The 13,757-nt window shown below is 42.4% G+C and overlaps 1 protein-coding gene across 4 annotated transcripts in view; it reads left to right on the plus strand.

The window, feature by feature from the left end:
- The window catches only part of LOC307176500 (centrosomal protein of 78 kDa-like), a 49,131-nt gene that overhangs the window by 3,798 nt on the left and 31,576 nt on the right, over positions 1-13,757 (plus strand). For all 4 annotated transcript variants that reach the window (XR_013824802.1, XR_013824803.1, XM_079902684.1 and 1 more), the window contains exons 3-5: positions 2,708-2,819; positions 7,309-7,521; positions 8,550-8,733. Coding sequence is in view for 2 of the 4 variants with exons in the window: in XM_079902684.1 (XP_079758810.1) it covers positions 2,708-2,819; positions 7,309-7,521; positions 8,550-8,733 (509 nt within the window). In the remaining 2 variants the exon portion in view is untranslated. The remainder of the gene's footprint in view (positions 1-2,707; positions 2,820-7,308; positions 7,522-8,549; positions 8,734-13,757) is intronic.

A 13,757-nucleotide genomic window follows, 5' to 3' on the forward strand; every position in this document is an offset into this window, starting at 1 on the left:
CTTAGACTTGTCTTTTTTGCTCTAAAACTGACAGTTATTACATTTCTTCTATTTTGTTTTCCCCTTTTAACTAGTTTCAAGTGTGATTTGGAGCTGAAGATCATGATCAAACGAATGCAGTGCATTTCTGAGCTCCACCAGGTTTTGCTTGTGAGGTTTACGTGCCACTGCCGCCCTTGCTAAATATGAACTGAGATTCATTTTGTGATGCTTTTTGCTCACAGGTTATATATACAGTTATTCTTCAGTTCTGTAATTGTAAAATATGTTGGATGATTTATTGGTACTAAAGCAAGGGTTATCATTGCACATCCAAGAAGAGGTTTTTAAATTGGATTATGCATTATGTGTGTGCGTATACCTTTCTTTTGTTTTTCCATACCCAAAATTACAAACCTGCCGTGACTTGTCTTGGGCAGGACTCTTCCACACATGAGAAAATGAGAGGTGTCTATATGTTAAATCTGTAGAGTTACTAAGTGACCTTTTGTCTTTCATCAAAATCACTTGACCTGCAGCAGTGTGGCCTCACCAGTGAAGGAGCAAAGGCTTTACTAAAGGCCCTTGAAACCAACAGAACTCTGCTCTTTCTGGATGTAAGAAAATATCCATTTGTTGGTATTTGGTCACTTTTTAAAAATTGATTAACACATAGCAAAACAAAAAGAATTTGTTCATGTATTGACGGTTTTTAAAACTTAATGTGTTTAACTTTCCTCTTCGTATACAGTTGACCCTTGAACAACGTGGGGTTAGCGGTGCCAACCCCTACGCAGTTGAAAATCTGGGTATAAGTTTATAGTCAGTGGTTCCGCATCTGTGGATTCAACCAACCTTGGATCGTGTAGGACGATAGTACATATTTATTGAAAAATACCCTTGTGCCAGTGGACCTGCGAGGTTTAAACCCATGTTGTTCAAGAGTCAACTGTACTTTTCTAGTGTTGCACTTATGTTTTTAGCAGGTAATTTACTAATTAAAGTGAGTTATACTTGTAAATTGTTCTTATCCCTACTCTGAACAGAGGTGGACCTAGATACTAAACCTGCTTCCACCAAGAGCATTATTTCTTTCCTGTGCAACCTCTGAATTCTTGCAAGGAGTACTTTATTCATTTGTCAGATTCACAAGTAATTTTTTTTAATATCTTCTGTGTGCCAGATACGGGTTTAGGCACTAGGGATAAAGCAGTGAACCAGACACACAAAAGTCTTGCCCTCGTGGAGCTTACATTCTAGTGAAGGAGTTCAGATAGAAATGAGTAAACAGATAAGTAATATAATTTTAGATAGTAGGAGGTGCAAAAATATCTTAATGTAAAGAGAGTGAGCGGGAGCAGGTAGGACTCCATTGGACAGGTTTGTTAGGGGACAGCTTCACTGGAGAAGTGGCATTTGAACGGAGACCTGAATGAAGAGAGGAGCAAGCCATGGAAGATCTGGGGTAAGCACATTCCAGGACAAGGAGCCCATGAGTATGCAGGCATATAGGTGGGTGGAGTATTTAAGGAAAACCAATGTGGCCAGAGTACTGAGTGAAGAAGATGTGGTATGACGTGAGGTCAAGGAGCTAGCCAGGGGTCTGCTCTTGTAAAGTCTTGAAGGCCAGAGTAAAGATGTGGATTATTCTATATGAGTAGAAGGTTTTGAAGTGGAAAAAGGCATGATCCAAATAGTATCTGAATAAGATGACCTGGTATAGAGAATAGACTTGGGGGAATAAAAAAGACAAATAGGGAGACCAGTTAGGAGACTATCATAGGGGTCCAAATTAGAGATGTTTATGGCCTAGGTTAGGTTGGAACTTTGCAGCAAGTGAAAAGTGGTTGAATTCAGGTTGTGTTTTGAGGGTGTAGCTAACAAGGCTTGCCGATAGATTAGATGTGGGGTATGAAGGGAATAGTAACAAGGAGACAAGTTGTTGATGATTATGTGTGCAACTGGGTGGTATCACTTAGAAGAAGGGGGCTGATGGGAGGAGCAGCTTTTGAGGGAATATCAGGACTTTGGTTTGTTATCTTAGATGCCCTTTAGGTATCTAAGTGTCTGGACAGTGCTCAGACTGTACTTTCTATCCAAAGGTATCTAAAGCCACTTTAGATGCAAAATGTTTAAAGTTGACCTTTGCTGCTGCCAAAATAGTAGCCACTGGAGGCAGTCTGCAAGATGGCATCTTAGGTTTCTGAGGAAGAAATTAGAATACACAAAGGGGGAGATAAGTGTATAATTACATAATGTAGATTTCATATTTAATTTTATGGGAAGAGCAATAATTAGTTGGCTTTTGGTTTTAAATGGCAGTAGCCACTCATTGGGAAATAATTACTCTAATTTCAATTTATTTTACTTTAAATCATTCTGTGATGAAAACAGTTATCAAAAAAGGTCTCCAGAATGGAAGGAGTGCCAAGTCAGAGGTATATAATATGTTTTAATTCTCTCGGAAGAATTTCTCTTTAATGGCTTGTTTTTCTTTCCTTCTTAAAAGAAAATTATCAAGGTACTTTCTGCCATCTTAAAACTAAGTTTTTAGTCAAATGAAATGGCTTTTGTGGTTTTGAAAATGTTGTGTGATGCTTTAATTTAGCTTCCCAGAAATGCAGATTGAAGACCTTTTATTAACTTAAAATATCTTAATTTCCAATGAAGATCAAACCCTCCTAAATTACCTGTAACGTAAATGGCATATTTATCATTGCTTTCTCAGTACCAGTGGATAACTTCTCCATCGGTGAAGGAACCATGCAAAGCTGCTAGACAGAAAAAGAGAACTATAATTTTGGGAAGTGGTCGAAAAGGAAAAGCTACTATTAGAATTGGTAACTCTTTCAAATTTTTAATGCTACTAGAACTTATACCCCTTATATATCCGGTGTGCTAAAATTAAAACAGCCTTAATGGTTATTCCTTAACGGTTATTTATTTCCTGAACGGTTAGCTGTTCATATTATTTGTGGTTCTTATGGAACACACCTAGCATGTTCCTGACACATAGTGTTTAATATGTATTAGATATTATTTTAATATGATAAATCTCGTGAAGTGACAAAATCCATATCCAGATATGAGGTCACCTTTTCTCCCTTTCTTGTGGAGTCCAGGCCTTAGGAAAGAGAGGGAAGCATGTGATGTGTCTAGTGACAACCCCAAAATCAAGTAGGCAGAGTCCTTGGCGCTTTACAGATATGAATACACTTTTTTGTCATCACAACCCTGTGAACAAACAGTGTTTTACAGCAGCGCAGACAGGTTAGGGTCAGGTGCAGTGGGGAAGTGGGATCCGGCAGGAAAAGAATATCGGGAGAGTCGAGGGGAGCGCCGATTCCAGGGCCTTTAGTAAGGAAACAACAAAAATCACAGATGATAATGACTGTTTTTTCCCAAATGCAGGAATCAGTGGAAAAACTAGAAAGGATCATGTTCAGAATTGTGATCAGTTGTGTCTAAATATGTAAAAGTCAGTTACTTTCCCATTGTCCAGAAATAACACTAAAAGCAAGGAAATCCCATTTGCAATAGTCACAAAAATTAGTAAAAATCTAGAAGTCAGTTCAGTGTTCACCTGAAAAAGTTAGTGCAAAAGGATAGATGAATCATTTTAAACATATATGTTAACATTAATAAGATATAATGTTAACATATGATCTATTAACATATAAAGCCACTGGCAGAGGGAAAGACAGATCGGTGGAAAAGTCTAGAAACTGGTCCCTGTTTACTTGAGAATTGTATTTTAACTTAGACAGTTTTACAGTCTAACTTGATGTTTTGTCTAATTGACTGATTGAAGCATTGATAATTCATTTAAACAGAAATTAGATATTTGCATCACAGCATACACAAATTCTAGTCAGTCGAAGAGGTGCAAATGCAACTAACTGCAAGAAGCAAATATAAAATACAGGAGAGAATTTCGGTGTAAGTGTAGGGAGTACAGAAGCCTTCCTAAGTAAGCCATAAAACTCAGAAGCCCTAAAGTAAAAGATATTTAATTACATGAAAATTTAAAACTTTTCTACAGTTCAAGATGTAAACAAAACAAAATGACAGACACAAAAATTTGGTAGTATATTAACATATAAAGGTTACTGTTGATATAGAGAAGAACCCACAAATAAATGAAAAAGGATAACCAAATTTTAAAAAGGCAGGGGCTGGTTTCTACCTGTATGAGCAAACAACTCAGAAGAAGCACAGCTGGCTACTAGACAAATGAAGAGAGACCAACTTCTTTAGGAAATGCAGATTAAAACCATGGGATTTTCTTCCCCTCTGATGGGCAGAAATTCTAAAGACTGATAACATCTGGTGTAGACGAGGGAACAAGCACACTTTGCCTATGTTAAGTGTAATAAATGTGTTCAATTTTGGAGCGAGGTTTGCAGCGTCCATCAAAGTTCAAAACTCTCTTGCTCTTTGTCCAAAGACTTTTACTTCTAGGCACCTGCCCTCTGCCAGTACTCTGCCTTGCACAGAAGTGTGCATAAAATCAGGCACCCGCAAGTCCAATGAGGGATACTTATGTAATGGGGAAAATCTAGAGACAACCCGGATGTCTTTCAGGAGGGGTCTGATGAAGGAAATTAGGATCCATCCATGGTATGGAGTAACGTGTGTGTGGAGAACGGGGAAGGTCTGTGAGCAAACTGGGAGGATGACATGATACGTCATCAGGTTAAAAGGAAAAAGAGCAGGTGTAGAAAAGGACATGTCTATTATTCCAGTTAGAAACCCACAGTGTTTGTATTTGTAAATACTATATATGTATATATGTACATATGGAAAGACGCATATATACACGTATACATATTTGTGTATCTGATCCTGAAAATGCACAAAAGGCTGTTAATGGCAACCACCTCTATGGAAGGGAATAGATCTTTATATTTTTACTCTAGTTTTCCTAATCGTGTGCAAATTTAGAGTTAATTTTTTATTTAAAAGTTAGGCAGTCAGGAGAGGCCTAGTGACTCTTTTGTGGGCTTCTCTCACCACAGGATGCACTCTTCGCGCCCTTGTTGTTTCTGGTTTGTCTTTTGGAGCAGACACCACTGAAACGAGCGTCTTGTCATCGCTCGCCAACTGCCTGCGGTTTTCTTGTGCCCTCCTAACCCTCACCACCTTTGTGAGATGCTGTTTCGCGCTGAGGTGGTGCCTTTCCCCTCACACACACCCCTCTGGTACCTTGGGGAGTCCCGGGGTTTCTCAGTGGGCATTCTAGAATACTCATCCCAGAGATGCAGTGGGTTTTTCAGCCACAAGCATTTGGGGAAAACTCTGTTCCTGTATGAATTATCCTCTTGGGAGTTCATGATTCACCGGAGCTCTTGAGACGCTCTAGGAAGTTGAGTCAAGAAACCCGTGTAGCCCTGTTAGTTCAGGATTTCCTAAATTTCTAGGACTGACTGTGGCACCACTTTTCCAGTCACAACCATCCTTATCAGCTTCCCTGATAGACTCCCTGGGGAGCGCTGCTCAGACTCTGTCCTGGAAGCTTTGCAGTCTCAGGATTACCCGCTGCTTCCACACCCTCCCAGCCCTCTGCCAGCGCTCTGTCAGCCTGGCACCTTCTCCCTGCCCCCCAACTCATTCAGGCCACAGGTGCTGCCCTTGCTCTGGGATTTAGTGATAACGCCTGGGAGCAGTGGCCCAGCACAGCCCACGGCAGTGCCCGGCGTGGCTCACAGGTTTTAAAACACACAATTTGAGCCCTTACTGGAACATGGGAAGATGATTTAAATCCAGATGTCTTATTTCATAATCCCCGTGTCTCTGAAAGTGGGAGAAACAGGCTGGGAGGGCCGTATGTTTCAAGCAAAAGGGAGACTGTTTCTCTGTGGAAGTAAAGAACGGGCCCTCACAGTTAACAGGTAACGTAGGGAGTTTGTGCTGAGTCTGTCATGTTGGGCCTGTTATACTCATTTATATGACTGTTGGGTCCCTATTGGCATTTGCATTTACTGCCCAAGCTTGAAACTCCCCAGTGTCCCTGTCTTGGTCACGAGCCCTAATTCTGTTGACCTAGAAAGTTCTTTGTGGGAGCTTTCTAGCAGGCCTCTCCCCCAGTGTCCCCACCCTCCAGCCTCTATGTCCTAGTGCTTTTTCTAAAACGCACAACTCCTTGTTGTGCAGACCTGATTGCTCCTTGTTGCTCCAGGATCCGATCGATCCAGTTTCCAGGAGAGCGTGTCCGCAGGGCCCTCTGCGGTCTGCAGTCCTGTCCCCAGCCAGGCACCCAGCACCCCAGGTGCTGCAGAGAACTTGCTGGTGTCCCCGGTGCCTTGGCAGAGACAGCTCTCTGCCAGATGCCATTCCTTTGTCTCCCCCTGTCCTGACCCCTCCCACCTCCCTTCCTCTGAAACCATCTATCTTCCCTCAGGTAGAGGTACTTGCTCAGCTCTGTGCTTCCACAGCGCTTGTCCTGTGGAATTTGAATTCCCTCCACAGCCGTCTTGCTAGGTTGGGAGCAGCCGATTCCCCTTCATCTTTTTCTTCCTTCCCTCAGCCCCACAGCAGGGACACTCTCGGGCACCGTGCAAATTTAATCTTCAATTTCTAGTTGTTATGACACTGTTGCTGTGATGATACCATCTACGTTCACAGTAGGATGGGTAAATGTGCGGGAGATGACTGTAAATACAGATTCTTTGTAAATCCAGGTTCCTAATTCTTCCCCCTTTTAATATTTTTTCCCCTTAACTCATGTGTCCTTTTTGCTGCTCCAGCTCTATGATTGGACTGTCACCTGGGGAGCCTGAGGCAGCGCAGTATCAAAGAGAGTAGACACTAAATTTTTATTTATTTATTTTTATTTTATTTATTTATTTATTTATTTATTTTGCGTTACGCGGGCCTCTCACTGTTGTGACCTCTCCCATTGGGGAGCACAGGCCATGGGCGCGCAGGCTCAGCAGCCATGGCTCACGGACCCAGCCGCTTTGTGGCATGTGGGATCTTCCCGGACCGGGGCACGAACCCGTGTCCCCTGCATTGGCAGGCAGACTCTCAACCACTGCGCCACTAGGGAAGCCCTGTGCTGTTTACTTTTAATGAATCCCACCCTTTAGAAGTGGAAGAATAAGACAGGATGTGTTTGAGAAAATGGAGAGAGTTATTACATATTTTCCTTGTTATCCAGAATAGCATGTCAGCTCTTCTTCTCTTTGTCTCCTTTGGTTGTCAGTGGAAGATAATTTTGACTTGCTCACTTTCCAAATCAGAAACTGAAGTCAAATACTAACGTATCCTAGATGAAAGTTGACTCATTTTTTTTTTTTTTTTTTTTTTTGTGGTACGCGGGCCCCTCAGTGCCGTGGCCTCTCCCGTTGCAGAGCACAAGCTCCGGACGCGCAGGCCCAACGGCCACGGCCCACGGGCCCAGCTGCTCCACGGCATGTGGGATCCTCCCGGACCGGAGCACGAACCCGCACCCCCTGCCTCAGCCGGCGGACCCCCAACCACTGCGCCACCAGGGAAGCCCGACTCATTCATTTTTGAGAGTCTGTATGAGCCCTGTGCAAGGTGCGGAGAATAAAAAGACAAATTTATTGACTTCAATAGATATTTACATAGCATTGAATGTGTTCCAGACGCTGTTCTGAATTCTATCAGTTATCTACTTTTGCATCATAGAACACTTCATGACAGTGACTTAAAACCACAGCCATTTCCTTGGCTCAGGATTCTTTTCAGTCAGCAGGTGGGGCTGGCCTAGTGGGGTGGTTTCTTCTGCTGGTCTCATCTGAGATCACTTATTCAATCAAGGTCATCTGGTGATCCACCTAGAGTCTAAATGACCCCCTTCATCTCTCTGGCAGCTGGTGCTGGCTGGTTGTTGGCTGGGCCTTTTATTTCCAGCAGGCTATCTCGGGCTTGCTTACATGGCAGTGATGTTTTAAGAGGGCAGGTATAGAAGCCACATGCCCCTTGAGGACTCAGCTTGGAAGTTGCACAGCGTCACTCCTGTTGCAGTCTCTTGGTCAAAGCAAGGCCACAAGGCCAGCCCAGATTCAAAAGGCGAGGAGCACAAGACCCCACCTCTTGCTGGGAGGGCTGCAGAGAATTTGTGGCCATTTAGTCCTCACATCAGAGAGGCACAACAGAGAGATTTAGTAACTTGTTCAAGGTCACACAGCTTGGGACAATACAGTGTTTTAAGTGCTTTGAAAGCTGCTGCTCATTATTTTTAAATCTTACCACCACTATTTGGACCAACTTATTTTTTTTCTCTGCAGTCTTGTAGAGAAAGGGTCATTCACATTGCTGTGTGGCTGCCATGGGTTGGAACCTTCATATATGTTGTACCACTGAACTGTCATAACTAGTATGAAATGGAGATATTATTATTATTCCTAATATTCAGATGAGGAAACTGAGGCTCTTGGAAATTAAGTCTGAGTCGTATAAGAGAATGTTAAGTCACTGTTCCATATGCAAGAGTGGTGTCCCTAAGTAAATTATAAATGTCCTGTCACAGATCTTTTTTTTAATCTCTTGTTTGCATCTGGAAAATGGTTTTTAAAACTTTTCTATTGCTGTGTTAATGGCAGTTGCACATTGCAGAAAAATAGCTGGAAGAAAAAACATGTTTTTCAGATGTCCAGTGGAGCCCCAGAATAGAAGCAAGATGAATATTCCATTCCACACTGGCAACACCAAAGGAGATGATGCTTTAGAAAGAAGATTTCTCGACAAAGCTCTTGAACTCAATATGATCTCCCTGAAAGGGCATAGGTGAGTACATGTCCCATCCAGAAGCTTGTCAGAGAATTGGTTTAGTTTTCAGACGCTGAAGGAGACACATCTAGGAGCCTGCCCATCCTGGAGTAGCAGGTATTATAACTAGTTGGGAAAGACCGTTTGTTACAGGGGTGCTCCTGCTGCTGCTTACAGGCCCCTTAGCGCGATTCCACGGCTGGGCGCATGGGGGGGCCACACCTTCTAGGAGCTTTGGTCAAAATTTCCTTTGAAAATCTCTGCTCTGACAGTACAAAGGGTGCCATCCCATCTCTGGTGCAGCTGGCGCAGCCTGTTCAGTGTAAGAACAGACACTGCTGCTCCCCCGAACGTCAGAGACAGTAGTTAAATCTGTCAGCTCCATGAAAAATGTATGTTCTCATGCATGAGAATAGCTGCCCGCTCCCTGCTCCTCGCACGGCAGGCTCATCGAAGAGTTGAGCTAACCTAGGTTACCTGTGAGCGTGACGGTCCTTCACTGCGTTGGAAAGGAATTTTCTGATGACTGAGATGTGTGACACTCCTGGCCACCTGCGGGGGCTTTCAGGTGGGAGGTTGGACACGATGGCCTCAGGTGCCGTGACTCTCGCAGGAGGTGGTGACGGGAAGGAGGGTCGTCCTGATGATCAACCAGATGTTCCTGTTCTTAACGGCTGCATTGGTGGTTCTTCTGGGTCTGTGGGAGGGATTCGGGCCTCTCTGCATAAGGCTGTCACCATCGAAGATGTCAGAAGCTGGCAGCCTTCATGAAGCATTTTTTGGAGATGCACCAGCTATGAGCACATCCTAACCAATATACACTCTGCCCTTGAAGGTGTACAAAATTGAAAGTCACTTGGGCATGTCTAAAAAAAACTAAACACACACAGTATTTTTCTCGAATGAACATACTTATGATAGATTCTCTTCTTTTTCCAGAGAACAGCAAAACATCCACAGCTATCCCAAGCTGTTGAAACTTAACCTTAATTCTGACTTGAACTGGAAGCTTTTAAAAAGTCTTCTGTTGCTTTTCTACCAAATTCTAGCTACTGTTCTCTTTGCTACTACTTTTTCTGCCTAGATCTCATATTCAAAGCTGCCTGTGGGTTTAAGTATATGCAAATTGCAAGTTGTTGTTTTTAGAGACAAACAGACACACAGCATGGAGGGTGGGTGGGGCCCTATAGGTGCTGAATTTTGATCCTTTGCAAGATGACAGCAGTGGGGTCTTCTGGACTTTCTTTATACGGTTATTCTCATAAAACGATAAAAGTGACTTATTATATGTTTATATAGCAAGGTCTGTTTTTAATACCAAATAGTTTATATCTCTATGCATTTATATCTCTGTGCCTTTATATTTCTAATAATACGGTTCTTGTTGGTATATGTTGAGACTTGGAGAATTTGTTCGGATCCCTGACCTTGTGCATTAGAGTGTTACGTTCTCAACAGTTGTGTGCCTCCCATTCCCCCTCCCCTCTCCCTTTTTAAGCTGCTTCACAAGATTTAGAAGCTCCCTGATTCACTTTTACTTTCCTTTCAGTGGGTAGAAGAACGGTTGGTTGGTTGGTTGGTTGGTTGGTTGGTTTTGTTTTTCAGTTATGCTGTTAAACTAAAAATCTGTGTTAAATTCCCTTACTGTTTCTTCACGTGACTGTTCTCTTTCTGGTGTTTGACCAGTGATGCCGTGAGCTCGGGAATATCTTTGCTGAAGAGTCTTTTCCCCTACTGTTCATCCATTGTCAGTGTTTTGTGTTGACCGTGTGAAGGACATTAAAGTCCTAAAACATCTAAACCTTTGTCAATGAATTTCTTTACATGCTTTTTAGACAGATTGTTCTTTTTAAAACTTTATGCTGGGAAAACTTTAGTCTAAAAATAGCATCTGTGAAGGGTATTTTGTTCAGAAAGGTGTAAGACTTGAGTACTGCACATCCATGTTTTTAATGATTCAGCATACTGGTACCTTTCCGTTGGCTTTTGGAATGGACATTATCAACAAACCACCTTACAACCCAGCTCACGGTATAAAGTTGTATGAACTTTGTCCCACTTAGGCTGGAAACATGTCACTAGGACAGTTTTGAGCTATCTTTGTGTTTCGTTGGATTGTGTAATGAGGACTATACTGATCTTTCGTCCCAGCTCTGCACCAATTAGTTGGGTTAGTTGGGTTTCCTGCTTAGGGCTAAACCTTGCCAGTCTTGGTTCTCTCATCTGTAAAAAGGAGGATTGAAATAACTCCCCCACTTACCTCAGGGATGTTTGAAGAGCTTAAAACAAGGGCTCAGTGCAGGATGTGACTGTTTAAACACAGTAAATGTTTCAACAGCAAAAGCCGGCCAGTCCATGGATGCCATCCGAGTGTTCACATATAATAGTGCTCAGAGTCTATTTTGCCTCCTTCCTCATCCATTCATATGATGGTTACAAGTCCCTGCGGTTTGTACCGGCCCCAGATCTCTTGAATCTCCACTTATTTCCATTCCCATTGCCACAGCCAGCTCTGTCATCCCTCAGCGGATCATTTCAGTGGCCTCATCTGCCCCCACCTGCCCCTACCAGCACAGCCAGTTGAACCATCACTTCCCCTTCATGCTCCTCCTTGGTTCATAAAAATCCCAGACTTCTGAGCCCAACGGTCACAGCTTTGTGGTGTCTGGTCTGGCTTCATCTTTCTTGTGCTTCTGATTCTTGGAATGTGGCAAGCATATATGCCCATGCTACGTTGGGTAAGCCTGGGGTTTCTGCCCCCACTCAGCAAGACTGACGTTCCTTCAAGACACCTGCCAACCTCCTGACCTTGTTTGTGTCTCCTGCATTGGAAGGATGCACTTTTCCTTTGTTCTTATAAGCGTGACCCTTTTATCCCATCACAGCACCTCCATTCTGTGTTTTCCTGTGCCGAGGGTATCTGCTTACGTGCCTTCCCCATCAGAGCAAGGAACAAGCCCTGTTTCTCCACCTCCATCACCTGGCATCCTGCCTTGCCCTTAGGACGTGCTCAACGACTATCTGTTTCATGAATGGAAAGGCAGAGCTTTCTGAATTTCGCAAACAGCCTACAGTAAAGGCAGAGGTACAATCTCACATACATGGATGTTTTAATTTTTCAAAAGCTTACTATATAATTTCACTTTTAACTAAAATTTAAAATCTTGGAGGGCTCCCAAACTCTTCTTTAAATATGTGTGAAAGTGTTTGGAAAACGGTGAGCAACTGCATTCATACCAGGACAAAGGGTAGTCACTGTTGTCTGGAGCACAGATCATTGGAAGATACTCACTGAGTGCAAACCTTGACCTTTGAATGTCTGAAGTGAGTGAACGGATGTCAGTCTGCTGACCACGTGGAGAGAGGGGAAGGGGAGGTAAGGATGCAGGCCTCGGGTCTACAGGCTGCGGGAGCCACAACTGGCCAGTCTTTAAGGTTAAAAGCAAAGTGGACAGACAGGTGTCTTTCAGGCCTTGGGAAATCTGTGTAAACCGTGGTGGCCTCATGTTCCTTCAGATCCTCCGGAGTGTCCTCCTTCTTCTCCCAAACTGTTTTTGTTTATTTTTCTCTTTCAAAATTTGACAACACATAATCATGTTAATAGCACCTAAGTGAGAAAAAACAGATTTGTTCCCACGTTGCTTATGTTTACCTGCACACACTGCTTCATCCCCATCACTGTGGCTCTGTTCTTTGCCTGCACAAGAAACAAAATTGTTCTGTTCTGCGCTAGTCTATGTTTATCTAAACACCTTATGCTGTCTCGTCACAACTTAGCAGATGCTGGAAGGTTTGGCAAGCCCTTAGGTGAAGTATGTTATGTAACAAATAATTAGTCCCTTTTTTCCCCTTTAGAGTTTAAGGAGCCACTAAGACCCTGTAAAATGGACAAGACCCATTGATAGTTGTCCAGCTCTGCCTAAGGCCCTTGCAGGTCTGGCCTTGTATCACTCTGGGATTAATGTTTCTTGTATCGTGTTCTTTGGAAGGAAAGTAAGATGAGGAAGAATTTTCTCACATTTGATCCGAATGAACATAATTAAAAAGTGAAATGCTACTGCATCTGCAAAGAAATAATCACTTTACTTGCAAAGAAGATTCCCTGCCTCTGTTAGTAATTGGGCTCTTGGTAATTTAGAATCAGAATCCATGACAGCTTGTGATGAATTGGCTCCTTTTGGGCTAAAGAAGGTAAGAAGTTCTAATTACCCTGGAGTATTCCAGAGTGGGTGGAAAAGCTTGATCAAAGAGATATTGGGAGAGATCTAGAAAAGCTAGCAGTGAGCAAAGATTCATTGAATTTCTTTTTAAGAATCTAAAGAATAAAATATTTCATTTGTTGTGACAAAAACAAGAGCCGGTGATATTTGAAATCCCAGAGCAAATTGGATTTTCTAAGAAAATAGGGAACTGGGCCTATGAGAAAAGGTTTACGTACCCAGAAGTCCTATAGTTAGGTTATAGAAATTGGCCTTCCTTACTTGTTAGCACACGAGAATACTGACAGCCTTGCGCCTCACTTGGGGAAAAGTATGGAATTCATACTTTGAGCGTTTAAATGTATAAGTAATTGGCACTAAGTTTAAGGCAGTCCAAAATGTTTTATTCAAATGAAAGCATAATTTAAGTTAGTAGAAATGTACTCAGGTTCCTAATGAATGAATCTACTGACCCAATCCCTTTTGGTATGCTAGCCTTTGTTTCTCTTCAGATTGCCAACAATTCCTGAAGAATAGGCTGGATTTTAGGTTGATGCATTTTATTTTGAATGGTGTGTGTTGATTTTATATATCTATGTAGATGTAGGTATATAGTTATAGATACAACTTCAAACTGAAAGAAAAATTGCAAGATTAGTACAAAGAACTCTTGTATGTGCTTTACCTCGATTCACCAATTATTAATATTTAGCTTTATTTGCTTTGGCATTCACTGTCTCTCCATATATACATGTTTTTTTCTCCTGAACCCCTTAAGGGTAAGGAGACATGTGCCCTTTTCCCTGGAAATAGTGATTACTTCCTAAGTGAAACAACATTTTC

The sequence above is a fragment of the Stenella coeruleoalba genome (assembly GCF_951394435.1).
Source record: "Stenella coeruleoalba genome assembly, chromosome: 18".
In the NCBI taxonomy this organism is placed as follows: Eukaryota; Metazoa; Chordata; class Mammalia; order Artiodactyla; family Delphinidae; genus Stenella; species Stenella coeruleoalba.